The sequence below is a fragment of the Lissotriton vulgaris genome, chromosome 12 (assembly GCF_964263255.1).
Source record: "Lissotriton vulgaris chromosome 12, aLisVul1.2, whole genome shotgun sequence".
NCBI classification, from domain to species: domain Eukaryota; kingdom Metazoa; phylum Chordata; class Amphibia; order Caudata; family Salamandridae; genus Lissotriton; species Lissotriton vulgaris.
Genome location: NC_141700.1, coordinates 8,652,838 through 8,672,344, shown reverse-complemented (window position 1 = coordinate 8,672,344; position 19,507 = coordinate 8,652,838). Strand labels below are relative to the sequence as shown.

At 52.0% G+C, this 19,507-nt stretch overlaps 1 protein-coding gene across 1 annotated transcript in view; it reads right to left on the bottom strand.

Moving 5' to 3' along the window:
• ABCA7 (ATP binding cassette subfamily A member 7) overlaps positions 1–19,507 on the bottom strand; it is a 219,895-nt gene that overhangs the window by 35,593 nt on the left and 164,795 nt on the right. The window contains 4 exon segments of the mRNA XM_086946714.1: positions 2,652–2,829; positions 5,562–5,731; positions 6,467–6,541; positions 7,057–7,162. Of these exon segments, the coding sequence (XP_086802840.1) occupies positions 2,652–2,829; positions 5,562–5,731; positions 6,467–6,541; positions 7,057–7,162 (529 nt within the window).

Here is a 19,507-nt window from a genome sequence, read left to right as displayed (position 1 = left end):
AATGTACACATCTTGTATACATAATGAAATTTCTCTGTACAGTGCTGTAATAATACCCTTTAGTAAAAGGCGCTGTGAAAAAAAACCATTAAAAAAATGCTTGAGCCAGATGTATAATACCAACGGCGGCATTCTGTTAACAGAAAAATAGTCATTTAGCTTGATGACTATTACTACATTGGATGTTACTGGTGCGCTGTAAGTTCCTGTACTCCGTTTGAGTTTCAAAAGGTTCCTTCGGGCTGTGTTCACAGCCAACAGTTCTCTTTCCAGGACTGAATATCGAAGTTCACTTCCAGACAACATGTGAGACAAGTGGACACTGCAGCTCAGTGCCACCCTTTGTTGGAGGAGGACGGCCGCCACTGCCCTCCAAGAGGCGTCTGCTCCTACTGAGGACCTCTCTGCAGGATCAGGATGAGGGGGGGGGGCGATCAGGAGGGAGGGGGCTGTGACAATAAACTCTTGAGGGCTTTAAATACCAATTCAAGTTAAAAGTCCAATTGAAATCCTTACTTCATGTTTGCTCTCACTAGACAATTGTGAGAACCCTTTTATAAATTGTTCAATTTCGCATCCACGAGAAAACTTTGGATTGTCTTTAACATTTGTGGGAGAGGACTAGTCAAAGGTTGCTGAAATGTCTTAGGATCCACCGATAAACTGAATGAACTCAACCTAAATGCTATGTAGTCAATTTCTTTTTTCAACCTCACAGCTGGCTTTCAGTTCTACTGCAACCTACACAAAAAAAGTGGGCACATGTTCACAATATTCAATGAGGTTCTCGGAGAGTATGATCTAATTAAATAAGCACACATTGGAGCAAACTATCAGCAAAAATAAAATTAAAAAAGAACTGGAAAACAGCAGGTGCACTGGACAACCTGAATGGCATCAAATGGGATTCAAAATGGCCAACTGGGGTGCGGAAAGATGTTTCTCCGAGAAGTCAGAGGAAGAAAAGGCCAAATGCATGAAACAACCCTCCTTGGAATTAAAGGTGGTTTCAGATTGTTGAAGATTGAAATGATGTGAGGCACAAAAATAACTAAAACTGAGTAGGGTGGAACTAAGCTGACAATATCTAGGAAATGAGTCTGACAGAAAATTGGCGAAAGAAAAAGATGGGGACAAAAGAAATTGCTTATGGGGCAATAAACGTAATGAAAAATGAACTTCATATGTGTTGCTATACATCCATTAACAGTACAGTCTTCTTTATATATGGTAAGCATGAAGTGATGTCACAGGAAAGAGTCAGTGGAATCCATCTTGGATTGGTAAGACTTAAAATACAATCAGGGAACAGCCACCATCTTTCGTAGGGTAACATCAAAAGAACTGAGCACAACCACAGTTACTAAAGGTAGAAGAATATACGGTTGAATCAACAGCAAAGATTTCTTCCTTAAGCTGCCCGGTCCTGTGCAGTCTCATACAGCAATTGCTTTGTGCAAAACAAACAAAGGAGAACGGGCAACTCAGCAGTCTGCGCAGAACGGATGTATGACGTTACATCGCAAACTTTTACAACGCACACCATTACAACGCAATTTTTACAACGCAGATTCCTTTACAACGAATGCCTTTACAACGCATGACATTACATAGCAGATGCTATTACAACGCATGCCATTACAACATTAGGTATTGGTAAGTATATTATTTTATAAAAAAATGTCATTAATAACAATTTAATAAATTTAATAAATTAAATTATTTTTAAATTAATTAATTTGTACATATATATATATATATATATATATATATATATATATTTTAAAAAATAGTTAAGGTAATTATAAATAATTTTCTAACTCCAGGGGAGTGTAATAGTAGGGTAAGTGCTGGATAGTGAAGGGAAAAAAATTACTTTAATTTTATTTTTATAAGAACTATTATTAATAAATAACTATTATTAATAAATAATAAAATTATTAAAATTAATTTTTTTAAGTTATTTAAATTATTTATTTTAAAAGTGAACCCTAAAAATACCCCAGTTCCCCAAAACCCTAAAAATACCCCTGTACCCCAAAACCCAAACCCAGCCCAGAACCCTAAAAATACCCCTGTACCCCATAACCCAAACCTAGTCCTAGATTCTCGATGTCTCCTGAGTGCAAGGACGCTCTCCCGGTTGTGAAGGAAGTCAGAGGTGAGGCACAAAACCGAGTTCTGCAGGACCCGGTGTCAGTGGGCATGCACTCACAGCAGGCAGAGCTTACTCAGCACCATTACCAAGAAATAAGTAAGATCCTTTTTATTACATGTGTCACTGTTGATATCCTATTTGTTGGGCAGAGAGAGGTTCCCCCTTTTGGAACTGCAGATCCTATAGGAATCTATTGCTACCAATTCTTTAAAACATACACTGATCAGGCTCTAGCTTGGAAACACAGGAGGGTTAGCCGCTCACCTCTTGCTACTGGGTGTATTATTCCACCTCATATGGATTGCTTGCATTGTATCTCCTGGCGGATTATGTTACAGTCCAAAATTACACTGAATCAAATTTAATAAAACATCAGAATGAAAGCCAGGCGTATTGGCTTTGCCAATGCTTGTTAGAGTAAATGGCAGAGCGCGCTTATCAAATCATAACACACACTAGGGTGGCTTTACCAAGTGTATCATAGATGACTCACCATGTCCCAGGAGAAGTTTCCCAGCCAGTACACAAGGGGTTTCATCCCACTGACAAACTGTAGGTGCTTAGCTTTGCTGACACGCTCCTCGATCAGAAACAGCACGAAGCTCGCCGGCACAAAGGACAGGGCAAACATGACACATATGGAAATCAGGACATCCACTGATGTGGTCATCCTAGGAGCCAAGGAGGCAAAACATCTCAGCAAACAGTGGAGGTTGCACAGAGTTATATATTTCAGACAGAATGGGGGATCAGAATGGTTGCAGAGACCCAGAGCGTGTGTGGTGGAAAGGGAGGATGAGAGGTTAAACGACAAGACACTGAAGTTGCAGGAGTGGCGCCAGATTTTGATGTGTCTGCAGAGACAGGTGAGAAACATCTGTCACTGCACAGTGCATGTGACTTCTACACACGCACGGAGTGTGCAATAGGCAGTATACATCCATGGAGGCACATACACGTACACATAGAGCATTCCGTAGACTACACACTGAACATTCAATGATCTATACATATGTAAAGAGCATGCCTCTGCCTCCTCAAAGAATGTGCCTGCCTTCATGTATTCCTTGCTGCAGACTGCAAGCAGTGTGCTTATGTGCACAGGATGCCAGCAGATGTATGATTTAGATTGCATGCAGGCACAGACCAATCATCAGTCTTCATACAGGATGCTTTGAATTGGACACATATTAGTCAGACAAAGAGCAGGTTTTGTTGCTGGGACAAAAGTCCTCTCTGTATGGAATTAAAAAGGTGTGCTTTTTTGCCCCGTGACTTTTTCGTGGCCTGCCCTATGATGTTGTTCCAGTTAAGGAAACAATCTGCAAGTAAACCAGAGATACTCCACATGTTACTGTGATGTTCATCAGCAGTAACATTGGTCCATAAAGTGACAAATGTGCCAGTTTCAATGACTAAAGCAGTGACAAATAAACTGAAAAGATGACAAATGTGTTAACTGCAGTTGGTATGGCAAAGAACCCAAGTGGGGGGAGAAGGATGTGCGTTGAGTAAAGACAAAGAAGTGGAAGACTCGAGCATAGGCCCTGGTGCTTTCTGGATTTTGCTTCAGTTTATCAACATTTATGATTGCCTCTTTTTCCTTGGGAACCAACCAGCTTCCTACCTATGGATGGTACATTGCATTTTCTAAGGATAATATTTGGTCTGGTAACCATCATAGTAATATTTGTAATTGTGATGTATGAACTGTTTGATGTTCTCTGCTGGGTGCAGTTTTTTCAGGGTGATGTATTGTTAGGGAGATACATGTAAAAGCACAATGCACAATTAAGAAAGGTAGTGTGTGTTCTATGTACCAAGGGATTCACATTAAAGGAAGAAAACTGTAAACTTAGGTGAGCAGATATTCAATACTGTGGATGTGAGACTGAAGGTCGAGGATGAAAGATAGCTTAGTGCACAAAATAGAGAAAGCACTCTCACCTATGATTAAGGATTAATAATTGTACTCTCTAGGGTTGGCTAAGTTCTACGTTATTTGTGAGGAATTTTGACAATCTGGAAATGGACATGGAAACTGTTGAAGATGGTGATGGGTTTAGGCGGGTAAGAGTTGTGAAGATAAGGTTAGGACAGTTGAGAAAGATGTTCGTAAGATGGCTAGTGAGGGTTTATTATGTCCTAGATAGGGATGCAGTTATTGACAAGGATGCCCCTTCTTACAGATTAGAGGTGATGCTGGGACAGAGCATCACCTGTACAAACACCATCAAGGAGTGTGCATCTGGCGTGTTCAGAGACAGTGCATTAAACTACCCTATTATCAAGATAAAGGCCCCAACGGTGGCTTGAGCGGTTGAGCGAGTATGAATTTTAAGTGAGAGAAGTAGATCCAATGGGATTTACAGTAATTTACCACAGTTTTGGGAAGGGTGTACTGATGGCTCTGTTTGCTCATACAAATTGGTAAGAGAAGTATCAGGGAAGTGTACGTGCTTCTAGGCTTGCTCCACAGGAGAGGCGCCAGTTCCATCACAGAGAGACAGGAAGCCAGGTACTGAATCGATGGGAAGGGTGAAGAGGGCAAAGAAAGAGTGTGTGCAGCTGACACAGGTGGAAAAAATGTCTTACAAAAAACAGGACAAAAGGGAACAGCATGGTGAAGGGGAGATGTGAACTGAACATAAATTTAGGTATCTTCATTAAAATGAGAGTGAGGGGACTACCCAGGGAAGATAACTAGATGGGACTCTCCGACAGGACACAATAAACAGATGTGATTGAACTTTGATCACAGCTCTTTTCCTTGCTTCATGCTGCGTGCAAGCAAACTGAACGGCGCAGAGAGCGGTAGGGAGGTGTGTGTGTGATAATGTGTGTTTATGTAAGAGAGAGGGATACACAGGTAGAGAATGCAGTTATGGCACATTCCAAGCTGGTCACCGGGATAGACAGCCTGGCTCTGAAACAGGCAATGGATGGGGCACTTGTCATCTTCTTCCATAACATAATAATGTGTGCTTATTTCTGGAGTGGACCATTCTTAATCTTTCTAAGATGACTGGAGTGACTTGTAGGAGCAACCTGGTGGCAACATGCCAGTGACACAGCAAGGAAAGCAGACCAGTCACAACAAACACTCCTGAACACCAACCCTTCCCACTGCAATGGTGCAAAAGAACCATCTGCGCCAAGGACAAGTTTGAATAATTACAACAAATTCTGGGTGTTACTGGTGGGACTACCGATTTCCCAGATGACCCCTCAAGTAGGAAGTTCAGTCACAGGAGCAGAGTATGAGTGTAGATTTGAGGTCTCCTGCTAACCCCCCCCCCCGCCCCCGGAAGCAGTGAATGAGAGTGTTATGGAAGGGAGGGCAGAAGAGAAGGCATGATGGGGCATAGGCAGCCTTTAGCGCGGCATCCTTTCCCACACTTACAGAGCCACCTCCGAGAGTTGCTCCTTGGTCAGGTTCAGGGGGTGATTGAGTGCCGAGATCCCATACAACGTGGGGTCAGCGTCCCTTGGGAGGGACGCCCGCAGGAGCCCATTGTGCAGAACGTTTAGGAAGGACACCATGGCATGCCAGCCTTTGTTGTTAAACCAAACCTGGGAGAGAAAGAGAGAATCATTAAACCACAGGGAAAACATGAAGAAAGAGGGAAGGGCATCGAGGAACTGTAGGAGTGGAGAAGAGAGAGAATGGAAAAGATGGGCTAACCTAAAATACATACATCGAGGAACATACAAGAGGCAGGCAGAGAGAGGACAGTGAAAGATAAAGAGTTAAAAGGAGGAACAGGGTAAAAAAAAACTAGATAAATATGGGAAAAGAGTACAAAACTGAAAAGAGAACACAGGAAGGAGAGAGAGGACAAGGTTTAACCCGTGTGAGGTTTAAAGGAGGAATGAAGATGGTAGGGAGTGATGGAGAGAAAACAGAGAGAAAGAGAGATGAGTGCGCTGTTGAGATCAGCGAGGGACAAGGCACAGTAATAGCTTCATTGATCTTTTTTTAACGCCTTTTCTGCAAGGCACAGCTATAGCTTCATTGATCTTTTTTTATCGCCTTTTCTGCATTATCGGTCATCTACTTCCCCAAAATACCACCTGCTCCTTCAAGGCCAGCACTGGGCTCTCCTCCAGGCGCTCCCGGGTCGATGCTGTGTCAACGCTTGACCCTGGTACAGCTCTAGCAGGGTCAGCCCTGGCCAGATGTTCTCTCTCCTCCAGGCACTTCCGGGTCGATGCTGGGCAGAGACAATGACCCTTCTCCAGCCTCGAGCCCCCAGGGTTAGTACTGGACAGACACTTCGGCAGGAGGTCTACTAGACACACACTCACCTTGACATTGTCTCTTGTAGTCAGCCCTTGAATGAAACTGGGAAGATTCACCAAGAGTCGCTCAAAGGAGCCGCCCTGGAAGGAGAAATAGAGGGATATCACATGCCCATCCTGTAAATTGCAAGCCAACCCCCTGACACCACCCCATTCAGAAGGAGCAGAGGGACAGAGAGCCAGGAGCATCTCAAAGAGCTGAAGTGGACAACAACCTTTCATGCAAGTCTGTCTGGATGTCCCCAACAAGCGACAGCAAGTTATCCCGCACCTGGTGCAGGCTACACTATGTGCAGTCAGTCACTTTGAAACAACAAATATTCCAAGCCCAAAGCCAACATTTCATTATCATCCCCATTCACCCTGTGACGGCACGTCCTGCACCACGGCCTACTTTCCAAGCAGCGCCCGCCTTGTGACAGGATGTCACCCAAACCACCACTGAGTACCCTATAATAAACATTCCATGCTGTAAGATCATGTTATCGAGCACCAACCTGCCACATTCCACACCACAGCCCCCACTCTGTGACACTATATGCTCTCACACATCAGCCCCAGCGGTGCTCAGATGAGACCTGCAGTTGGACACCTACCCGCGACACATTCAGGAAGGAGCGCAGCTCCCGGGTGGCTCCTTCCAGCTCGTCGGCAGTCAGGACGGTCTCCAAGGTCCGGGACCCGAGTGAGAATCCACCGTACCTGAGAGCAGAGAGGGCAGAAGGGCAAGAAGTGAGATGGGGTGGGTAGGAGGTGGAGAAAGTCAAATAGAAAGAAGGGAGAGGGTGGAAGGACAAGGAGGGGAAGAGTGGAGGGATGAGAAAAGAATGAGACAAAGCAGGTGACAGGTGTGAGGAGAGAGAGAAAGAAGAACGTCGCTGCTGGAGCAGGATACACCATTATTTGAGGTTCACGCAGCGCACATCACACACTACAGTGCGCCCGCCTCTTAATAGCGATTCACCCAATTTAAAGGCCCACATTTTATCAACCTATAGAAAGGAAGTTAGATATGCAAGGATTTCACCTTCTGAGGCAAGCTACCTCACGTACATCTGCAGTGGGCAGTCTGTAACTGAGCTTCCCTGCTATTGAGACATCCCAGAAGCGAACTCCGCCATCTTGGCCAGAACTTGCAGCACCGGCCCAAGCCATGGCTTTCCAGAATACTGTACACACGCATTTAGCGTGGGATTTTGTGTTTGGTGGGCAACAACAGGCTCTGCTGGTACTGTGTGAGAGGGACGAATGTACTGAATTGATGTCTGTTTAGTGCTCCAGTGTGGACACTCCCAGGTGGAACAGTTGGATGGTGTAAACCAGCACTCTGGCCAGAGCGAGAGGAAGGCCTTGGGTGCACGCAGGCAGGCTGTGTGAGGGTTTCAGAATAATAACTCAGTGGTCTGGGCAAGCAGGCCTCCAATGAGCAGGTGGGAGCACTCTGGAAATGTGTGGAATGGGAAGCAGCCTCCAGTGAGCAGGTGGGAGCACTCTGGAAATGTGTGGAATAGGAAGCATTCTCATGTGTACAGGTGGGAGCACTCTGGAAATGTGTGGAATAGGAAGCAGCCTCATGTGTACAGGTGGGAGCACCCAGGAAAGGTGTGGAATGGGAAGCAGCCTTGTTGGACAGGCCACGTGAAGGGCCGCTCCCCCTCTGCCCGACCAGGCCCGAGCCCGGCCCCTCAAGTGTCACACACCACCACTTCACGTTTTCCGTCCCCTCCGGGACCCTTGCCTCTGAACATATCGACCTCGTGGGCCCGATCCACTACCAGCCCGCGCGCCCAGCCTGGGCGCCATATTGGACACTCCACCACGAGGCCGCATGGCCCCCGATCGACCCCAACCCTGGGCCTGGCCAGGCCTCAGACATCCCGGCACCACCATCCACCCAGGAGGTGAGCGGACTACTTGGCAGGTCAATGGGAGAAAGAGGTGTCGATGGCTCTCCCCCGCCAGGTACTGCTCGCCCACAACCTCCCCGGGCGCTGGCTCCACCCCCCTGCTGGGTGTCTGGACTCCCCCATCCTGGACCCCCCGACCTCCAAGTGCGAGGGTCCGGACATCAAAGGGCAACAGCCCTATAACTGAGGCAGCTCCAGAGCAGGAAGGCAGTTGTATCCTGGAGTCGAGAGACGCAGAGAAGAACTCATCCTTGACGGGCTATTGGCGCTGCCGTAGCTCTGCCTTGCGAACTATCGTCCTGCCTGCTGGCGCTGCCGCAACCTTCGTAAACCTTCATCGTCGTCGGGACCTGCTGGCGTGGCCGCGGACCGTTTGTAACTACCATCTCCATCGGGACCTGCTGGCTCCGCCGCGGACCGTCGCTTCCTTCGTCCATCCCGGGACCTGCTGGCTCCGCCGCGGCCCGATCATCTAGAACGGCGAGCTCGAGGATTGAGAGCTATTTTCATCTATTGGTAACAAGACTGTCCCGCTACCCCTTTTCCCAATCCAGAGACCAGAACCGAGGGGACCCCTGAGTCCAGACCTCCTTGTATCATTTTACCGTACTTAAAGAATTGCTTATAAAGTATCGTTAAACCTTATCCTGGTGTGGTGTCCGTCTGTGGGGGGGAAGTTACTTGTCTGTACGATCGCTGGAGACGGCTCTCCCCGGAGACCTCTCCCCTTATACTCGGCCGACCCTCCCGGTCCGTCTAACATTGGTGGCAGCGGCGGGATCCGAATCACCGCATAATCGTACAGAAAGTAGCTCACCCCACGACGAAATCACGATGACAACCAAAGAAAGCGGATCCACCGAGAAATTTCAGATGGAGAAATTGGACGAGTACAGCCATCGTGAATTAAAACAATTCTGCATCGAACTAGGTATCGCTACCACCGGTCTAAGTACCAAAGACGATTTCAAGCATGCCCTAGAGTCCTGGGCAGAAACCGGGGCCGTCGGAACCACCGACCAAAACATCGCAGCAGTAGAAAAAAACACCACGGCCCCCGAGGAGCGAAGAACGGGTCTCTCGCAAGACGAGATCCAGGAACGAGAAAAAACACGACTACATGAACTAGAAATGGCCCGGCTCAAAATGGATGTGGAACTTAAGTTGGCCGAACAAAAACTGAGCTTAGAGCACCTGCGTCTCCGAGAAGAAAGAGAGGAAAAACAGAGACAAAGGGAGCTCGAGGAAAAGAGACTGGCATATGAACACGAGCGCAAATTAGCTGAGATAGACTTACGCAAGCAGAACAAAGAATTAGGGGTGCCCGAGCAACCCCACACCCCAGGGACAACAGATAAGAAGGTACACATCCCCAAGGATGTCGTTCGAGAATACTTCCGAGAGGACGACATCCAGCAATGGTTCAAGGCCTACGAAATCGCTATGACCGCCCACCGGATCGATCGAAGCGACTGGGGAGCCGGTCTATGGGGGAGATTCCTCAATGAGGGCCGCGATGCCCTGCTACAGCTCCCGGACCACCAGATGACCTCCTATGACCACATGAAAGCTGCCCTCCTCACCCGCTATGGGCTCACACCCGAGATGTACCGTCAGAGGTTCCGAGACTGCACCCGCATCCCGGGTACAACTTGGGTGGACTACGTGAACTATTTTAGCCGAGCCTTCGAGGGCTGGATCAAAGGAAGCAATGTCACAACTTACGAACAACTATTCAATCTCATGGTGTGGGAACATCTATCAAACAATTGCTTCATTGAGCTCCGGCAGCACCTCCTCAACAGCAAATTGACTGATCCACGGCAGCTCGCAGCCGAGGCTGACCGGTGGGAAATCACCAGAGTGGGCCGAAATGGATCCTATGAACAGAACCGGAACAACAACGGTCAGCACCGTCCCCGAGGAGGAGGAGGGGGCCAAGGACGAGGAAGAGACAACGCTCCGGTCGCCCCCGCTACCAGCACCACCCCCCCGGCCAACCGGGGCAGCACCCCGGCGCGACCGGGATACAGAGCCAATGTCACGTGTCACCGATGCCAACGAGTCGGCCACTATGCAAACGACCCAAATTGCCCACAGTACCAGAGCCCAAGACCCCGCCAAGTAGCCGCTGCTGCCCTGGGGGAAGAACAGATCTCCGAGGAGCAGGAAGAATATGAACAAGAGCATCAAGAATGGGAGCCAGCCGCCATGGCTCTAGCATGCTTAGGGGGGAAAGACATGGTCCCGCGGGTCCCCCTACCCGCTAACACCCGGAAGTACAGCCAATGGGTGAGCATCAATGGACGCCAGGCCGAAGCCCTCCGTGACACCGGGGCCAGTGTAACAGCCGTCCGCTGTCACCTGGTGACCCCAGAACAGTTCCTACCAAACATTCTCTGCCCTGTCCGTTCAGCCGATAACTCGGAGAGTCTATGCCGGATGGCCTGCGTCCCTTTCGAATGGGGAGGGGTCTCCGGCATGTTGAAAGTGACGGTCCGGGATGATGCCCCCGTAGACTGCCTCCTGGGAAATGACCTTGAAAGCTCTCCGTGGGCAGCCGTAGAACGAAGAGAACACCTGGGGATGTTAGGCATCCCGGACTGGGCGTGCGTCACCACCCGGTCCATGGCCACCCGTGCCAATCCCCGACCGGAGTAACCCGAATGGCCGGCGCCTCCTCCCCCGGTCGCCCCAGTCGAAGACACCGACCGTGCCGTCCCCCCAGAACCAGCTCAACCCCCGGACCTCGCTGGCCTCGACCAGTGGCATCAAGAGGGGGGGCCCACACAGGAGCAATTTCGCCAAGAGCAGAAGACCTGTCCCTCCCTCGAGGGACTCCGCCAACAAGCCCTCGCCCAGAGCGCAGGGGATACCTCCGGAACACATTGGATTTACTGGGACAATGATCTGCTATACAGTGAGCAAAGGATCGCGGAGCTGGGGGCCAGCCGAGTGTTAGTGGTGCCCCTCCGTTTTAGAGACTTCTTGCTAAACCTGGCCCACGATGTCCCCCTGGCTGGACACCTGGGTCAGGATAAAACCTACAGCCGCCTAGTGACCCACTTCTTCTGGCCCAAAATGAGGAATGATGTACTCCAGCATTGCCGATCTTGCCCCACGTGCCAAGCCAGTGGAAAGAGCGGCCGCAAACTAAAAGCCCCCCTGCAACCATTTCCCGTGGTCACCACCCCGTTCGAGAGGGTCGGGATAGACATTGTGGGGCCCCTGGACCCCCGTACAAAACAAGGACATCGGTTCATCCTGGTACTGGTGGACCACGCCACCCGCTACCCCGAGGCTGTTCCCCTGCGAACTGTGACAGCCCCGGTAGTCGGCCGGGCCCTGATGGGGATCTTCTCCCGTGTGGGCTTCCCCCGAGAAGTCGTCAGCGACAGAGGCACGAACTTTATTTCTAAATATATGAAGTCCCTCTGGCAACAGTGTGGGGTCACCTACCGATTCACGACCCCCTATCACCCTCAAGGAAACGGACTCGTTGAGCGGTTCAACCGCACGCTCAAAGGGATGATTGGGGGGTTGGAAGAGCCCCTCCGTCGCCAGTGGGATGTGCTGCTGCCGTGCCTCCTCTTCGCATATCGAGAGGTCCCCCAGAAGTCCCTCGGCTTCAGCCCATTTGAATTATTGTATGGACATCCCGTACGGGGGCCTCTCAGTCTAGTCAAGGAAGGCTGGGAAATGCCCCCTCTAAAGAACCCTCCAGATGTCTTCAAATACCTCCTAACCCTCCGCAACCAGACCCGACGGTTCAGAGAGCTGGCAAAAGCAAACTTGGAGGCCAGTCAAGAGGACATGAAAAAGTGGTATGACCAAAATGCCTCCTCCATCGAATTTGAACCCGGACAACAGGTATGGGTGATGTCCCCCACCGAACCCTGCGCCTTGCAAGACAAGTGGACGGGGCCCTTCAAAGTAGTCGAGCGCAAGGGTCCTGTCACCTATCTCATCGACATGGAATCTTCACGGAACCCCCTCCGAGTCCTCCACGCTAATAGACTGAAACCCCACTTTGTACGTTCAGAACTCAGCCTCCTGATGGCCACAGACAATGGAGCCGAAGAAGACTCCGAACCCCTCCCTGACCTCCTACGGACTCGGGAGAAAGATGGCTCTGTGGATGGGGTCCGACTCTCGGAGGCCCTCACCCTGGAACAACGCCAAGAATGTCGAGACCTTCTGTTGCAGTTCGCCGGCCTGTTTTCCCTCACCCCAGGTGTCACTTCCTGGGGTGTGCACGACGTGGACACGGGGGACAGCCCCCCTATCCGCCACCGGGCCTACCGCGTACCAGATCGGGTACGGGCCTGCATCCAGGAAGAAGTAACCAAAATGCTCACGCTCGGGGTCATTGAGCCCTCAGACAGCCCCTGGGCCAGCCCAGTAGTACTGGTCCCCAAAGCAGCCCCTCCCGGCACCACACCGGAACTCCGGTTCTGCGTCGACTACCGGGGCTTGAATGCGGTCACCAGAACGGACGCCCACCCCATCCCCCGGGCAGACGAGCTAATCGACCGCATGGGAGCTGCCCGCTACCTCAGTATTTTCGACCTGACGGCGGGCTATTGGCAGATCGGCCTCACACCCCGGGCCCAAGAACGATCTGCATTCTCCACTCCTGATGGCCATTATCATTTCAAGGTCATGCCCTTCGGCATGAAGAATGCTCCAGCAACATTTCAGCGGCTCGTCAATCAGGTCTTGGCCGGGCTCGAAGGATTCAGCGCCGCCTACCTAGACGACATCGCTGTGTACAGCCACCATTGGTCCGACCACCTCCACCACCTCCGAGCGGTGCTACAGGCCCTTCAGCGAGCTGGCCTCACGATCAAGGCCAGCAAATGCCAAATTGGTCAGGGGTCCGTAACCTACCTCGGACACCAGGTGGGAAGCGGCCTGGTGGCCCCTCTGCAGCTCAAGATTGCCGCCATCCAGTCCTGGCAGCCCCCCATCACCCAGACCGAGGTACGCGCCTTTCTGGGACTCACGGGCTATTACAGACGGTTCGTGAAAGACTATGGTACCATAGTGGGGCCCCTCACAGGACTCACGTCCAAAAATCAACCCAAGAAGGTCAACTGGACCCCAGATTGTCAAACAGCCTTCGAACAACTGAAGGCCGCCATGTGCTCCGCCCCTGTGCTCCAGGCCCCCGACTACAGCCGGGAATTCGTCGTCCAGACGGATGCCTCCGACCACGGCATTGGGGCGGTCCTGTCTCAATTGAACACCGAAGGCCTTGATCAGCCAGTTGCCTTCATCAGCAGGCGACTCCTACCTCGAGAACAACGCTGGAGCACCATCGAGAGGGAGGCCTTTGCTGTGGTATGGGCCCTCAAAAAGCTCCGGCCCTACCCATTTGGCACACACTTCCGGGTGCAGATCGACCATCGACCCCTGCAGTGGTTGATGCAGATGCGGGGGGAGAACCCAAAACTACTACGTTGGTCCATCTCCCTACAAGGGATGGATTTCACTGTTGAACACCGGCCTGGGCCAGATCACGCCAACGCGGATGGCCTGTCCCGCTTTTTCCGCCTCGACGAGGAGAGTCCCCAAGAGGATGGGTGACTCTCCCCGCCTTCAGCTGGGGGGGACGCATGTTGGACAGGCCACGTGAAGGGCCGCTCCCCCTCTGCCCGACCAGGCCCGAGCCCGGCCCCTCAAGTGTCACACACCACCACTTCACGTTTTCCGTCCCCTCCGGGACACTTGCCTCTGAACATATCGACCTCGTGGGCCCGATCCACTACCAGCCCGCGCGCCCAGCCTGGGCGCCATCTTGGACACTCCACCACGAGGCCGCATGGCCCCCGATCGACCCCAACCCTGGGCCTGGCCAGGCCTCAGACATCCCGGCACCACCATCCACCCAGGAGGTGAGTGGACTACTTGGCAGGTCAATGGGAGAAAGAGGTGTCGATGGCTCTCCCCCGCCAGGTACCGCTCGCCCACAACCTCCCCGGGCGCTGGCTCCACCCCCCTGCTGGGTGTCTGGACTCCCCCATCCTGGACCCCCCGACCTCCAAGTGCGAGGGTCCGGACATCAAAGGGCAACAGCCCTATAACTGAGGCAGCTCCAGAGCAGGAAGGCAGTTGTATCCTGGAGTCGAGAGACGCAGAGAAGAACTCATCCTTGACGGGCTATTGGCGCTGCCGTAGCTCTGCCTTGCGAACTATCGTCCTGCCTGCTGGCGCTGCCGCAACCTTCGTAAACCTTCATCGTCGTCGGGACCTGCTGGCGTGGCCGCGGACCGTTTGTAACTACCATCTCCATCGGGACCTGCTGGCTCCGCCGCGGACCGTCGCTTCCTTCGTCCATCCCGGGACCTGCTGGCTCCGCCGCGGCCCGATCATCTAGAACGCCGAGCTCGAGGATTGAGAGCTATTTTCATCTATTGGTAACAAGACTGTCCCGCTACCCCTTTTCCCAATCCAGAGACCAGAACCGAGGGGACCCCTGAGTCCAGACCTCCTTGTATCATTTTACCGTACTTAAAGAATTGCTTATAAAGTATCGTTAAACCTTATCCTGGTGTGGTGTCCGTCTGTGGGGGGGAAGTGACTTGTCTGTACGATCGCTGGAGACGGCTCTCCCCGGAGACCTCTCCCCTTATACTCGGCCGACCCTCCCGGTCCGTCTAACAAGCCTCCAGTGAGCAGGTGGGAGCACTCTGGAAATGTGTGGAATGGAAGCAGCCTCATGTGTACAGGTGGGAGCACTCAGGAAATGTGTGGAATAGGAAGCAGCCTCATGTGTACAGGCGGGAGCACTCTGGAAATGTGTGGAATGGAAGCAGCCTCATGTGTACAGGCGGGAGCACTCTGGAAATGTGTGGAATGGAAGCAGCCTCCAGTGAGCAGGTGGGAGCACTCTGGAAATGTGTGGAATGGAAGCAGCCTCATGTGTACAGGCGGGAGCACTCTGGAAATGTGTGGAATGGAAGCAGCCTCATGTGTACAGGTGGGAGCACTCTGGAAATGTGTGGAATGGGAAGCAGCCTCCAGTGAGCAGGTGGGAGCACTCTGGAAATGTGTGTAATGGAAGCAGCCTCCAGTGAGCAGGTGGGAGCACTCTGGAAATGTGTGGAATAGGAAGCAGCCTCATGTGTACAGGTGGGAGCACTCAGGAAAGGTGTGGAATGGAAGCAGCCTCATGTGTACAGGCGGGAGCACTCTGGAAATGTGTGGAATGGAAGCAGCCTCATGTGTACAGGCAGGAGCACTCTGGAAATGTGTGGAATGGAAGCAGCCTCCACTGAGCAGGTGGGAGCACACTGGAAATGTGTGGAATAGGAAGCAGCCTCATGTGTACAGGTGGGAGCACTCAGGAAAGGTGTGGAATGGGAAGCAGCCTCATGTGTACAGGTGGGAGCACTCTGGAAATGTGTGGAATGGAAGCAGCCTCCAGTGAGCAGATGGGAGCACTCTGGAAATGTGTGGAATGGAAGCAGCCTCATGTGTACAGGTGGGAGCACTCTGGAAATGTGTGGAATGGAAGCAGCCTCCAGTGAGCAGGTGGGAGCACTCTGGAAATGTGTGGAATAGGAAGCAGCCTCATGTGTACAGGTGGGAGCACTCTGGAAATGTGTGGAATGGAAGCAGCCTCATGTGTACAGGCAGGAGCACTCTGGAAATGTGTGGAATGGAAGCAGCCTCATGTGTACAGGTGGGAGCACTCTGGAAATGTGTGGAATGGAAGCAGCCTCATGTGTACAGGCGGGAGCACTCTGGATATGTGTGGAATGGAAGCAGCCTCCAGTGAGCAGGTGGGAGCACTCTGGAAATGTGTGGAATGGAAGCAGCCTCCAGTGAGCAGGTGGGAGCACTCTGGAAATGTGTGGAATGGAAGCAGCCTCCAGTGAGCAGGTGGGAGCACTCTGGTAATGTGTGGAATGGAAGCAGCCTCATGTGTACAGGCGGGAGCACTCTGGAAATGTGTGGAATGGAAGCAGCCTCCAGTGAGCAGGTGGGAGCACTCTGGAAATGTGTGGAATGGAAGCAGCCTCCAGTGAGCAGGTGGGAGCACTCTGGAAATGTGTGGAATGGAAGCAGCCTCCAATGAGCAGGTGGGAGCACTCTGGAAATGTGTGGAATGGAAGCAGCCTCCAATGAGCAGGTGGGAGCACTCTGGAAATGTGTGGAATGGAAGCAGCCTCCAGTGAGCAGGTGGGAGCACTCTGGAAATGTGTGGAATGGAAGCAGCCTCATGTGTACAGGCGGGAGCACTCTGGAAATGTGTGGAATGGAAGCAGCCTCATGTGTACAGGTGGGAGCACTCTGGAAAGGTGTGGAATGGAAGCAGCCTCATGTGTACAGGCGGGAGCACTCTGGAAATGTGTGGAATGGAAGCAGCCTCCAATGAGCAGGTGGGAGCACTCAGGAAATGTGTGGAATGGAAGCAGCCTCCAGTGAGCAGGTGGGAGCACTCTGGAAATGTGTGGAATGGAAGCAGCCTCATGTGTACAGGTGGGAGCACTCTGGAAATGTGTGGAATGGAAGCAGCCTCATGTGTACAGGCGGGAGCACTCTGGAAATGTGTGGAATGGAAGCAGCCTCCAGTGAGCAGGTGGGAGCACTCTGGAAATGTGTGGAATGGAAGCAGCCTCATGTGTACAGGCGGGAGCACTCTGGAAATGTGTGGAATGGAAGCAGCCTCCAGTGAGCAGGTGGGAGCACTCTGGAAATGTGTGGAATGGAAGCAGCCTCATGTGTACAGGCGGGAGCACTCTGGAAATGTGTGGAATGGAAGCAGCCTCCAGTGAGCAGGTGGGAGCACTCTGGAAATGTGTGGAATGGAAGCAGCCTCAGGTGAGCAGGTGGGAGCACTCTGGAAATGTGTGGAATGGAAGCAGCCTCCAATGAGCAGGTGGGAGCACTCTGGAAATGTGTGGAATGGAAGCAGCCTCCAGTGAGCAGGTGGGAGCACTCTGGAAATGTGTGGAATGGAAGCAGCCTCATGTGTACAGGCGGGAGCACTCTGGAAATGTGTGGAATGGAAGCAGCCTCCAGTGAGCAGGTGGGAGCACTCTGGAAATGTGTGGAATGGAAGCAGCCTCCAGTGAGCAGGTGGGAGCACTCTGGAAATGTGTGGAATGGAAGCAGCCTCATGTGTACAGGCGGGAGCACTCTGGAAATGTGTGGAATGGAAGCAGCATCATGTGTACAGGTGGGAGCACTCTGGAAATGTGTGGAATGGAAGCAGCCTCCAGTGAGCAGGTGGGAGCACTCTGGAAATGTGTGGAATGGAAGCAGCCTCATGTGTACAGGCGGGAGCACTCTGGAAATGTGTGGAATGGAAGCAGCCTCAGGTGAGCAGGTGGGAGCACTCTGGAAATGTGTGGAATGGAAGCAGCCTCATGTGTACAGGCGGGAGCACTCTGGAAATGTGTGGAATAGAAGCAGCCTCCAGTGAGCAGGTGGGAGCACTCTGGAAATGTGTGGAATGGAAGCAGCCTCCAGTGAGCAGGTGGGAGCACTCTGGAAATGTGTGGAATGGAAGCAGCCTCCAATGAGCAGGTGGGAGCACTCTGGAAATGTGTGGAATGGAAGCAGCCTCCAGTGAGCAGGTGGGAGCACTCTGGAAATGTGTGGAATGGAAGCAGCCTCATGTGTACAGGCGGGAGCACTCTGGAAATGTGTGGAATGGAAGCAGACTCATGTGTACAGGCGGGAGCACTCTGGAAATGTGTGGAATGGAAGCAGCCTCATGTGTACAGGTGGGAGCACTCAGGAAAGGTGTGGAATGGAAGCAGCCTCATGTGTACAGGCAGGAGCACTCTGGAAATGTGTGGAATGGAAGCAGGCTCATGTGTACAGGCAGGAGCACTCTGGAAATGTGTGGAATGGAAGCAGCCTCCAGTGAGCAGGTGGGAGCACTCTGGAAATGTGTGGAATGGAAGCAGCCTCCAGTGAGCAGGTGGGAGCACTCTGGAAATGTGTGGAATGGAAGCAGCCTCCAATGAGCAGGTGGGAGCACTCTGGAAATGTGTGGAATGGAAGCAGCCTTCAATGAGCAGGTGGGAGCACTCTGGAAATGTGTGGAATGGAAGCAGCCTCCAGTGAGCAGGTGGGAGCACTCTGGAAATGTGTGGAATGGAAGCAGCCTCATGTGTACAGGCGGGAGCACTCTGGAAATGTGTGGAATGGAAGCAGCCTCCAGTGAGCAGGTGCGAGCACTCTGGAAATGTGTGGAATGGAAGCAGCCTCATGTGTACAGGCGGGAGCACTCTGGAAATGTGTGGAATGGAAGCAGCCTCATGTGTACAGGTGGGAGCACTCTGGAAATGTGTGGAATGGAAGCAGCCTCCAGTGAGCAGGTGGGAGCACTCTGGAAATGTGTGGAATGGAAGCAGCCTCATGTGTACAGGCGGGAGCACTCTGGAAATGTGTGGAATGGAAGCAGCCTCAGGTGAGCAGGTGGGAGCACTCTGGAAATGTGTGGAATGGAAGCAGCCTCCAGTGAGCAGGTGGGAGCACTCTGGAAATGTGTGGAATGGAAGCAGCCTCATGTGTACAGGCGGGAGCACTCTGGAAATGTGTGGAATGGAAGCAGCCTCATGTGTACAGGCGGGAGCACTCTGGAAATGTGTGGAATGGAAGCAGCCTCATGTGTACTGGTGGGAGCACTCAGGAAAGGTGTGGAATGGAAGCAGCCTCATGTGTACAGGCAGGAGCACTCTGGAAATGTGTGGAATGGAAGCAGCCTCATGTGTACAGGCAGGAGCACTCTGGAAATGTGTGGAATGGAAGCAGCCTCCAGTGAGCAGGTGGGAGCACTCTGGAAATGTGTGGAATGGAAGCAGCCTCCAGTGAGCAGGTGGGAGCACTCTGGAAATGTGTGGAATGGAAGCAGCCTCCAATGAGCAGGTGGGAGCACTCTGGAAATGTGTGGAATGGAAGCAGCCTCCAATGAGCAGGTGGGAGCACTCTGGAAATGTGTGGAATGGAATCATCCTCCAGTGAGCAGGTGGGAGCACTCTGGAAATGTGTGGAATGGAAGCAGCCTCATGTGTACAGGCGGGAGCACTCTGGAAATGTGTGGAATGGAAGCAGCCTCCAGTGAGCAGGTGGGAGCACTCTGGAAATGTGTGGAATGGAAGCAGCCTCATGTGTACAGGCG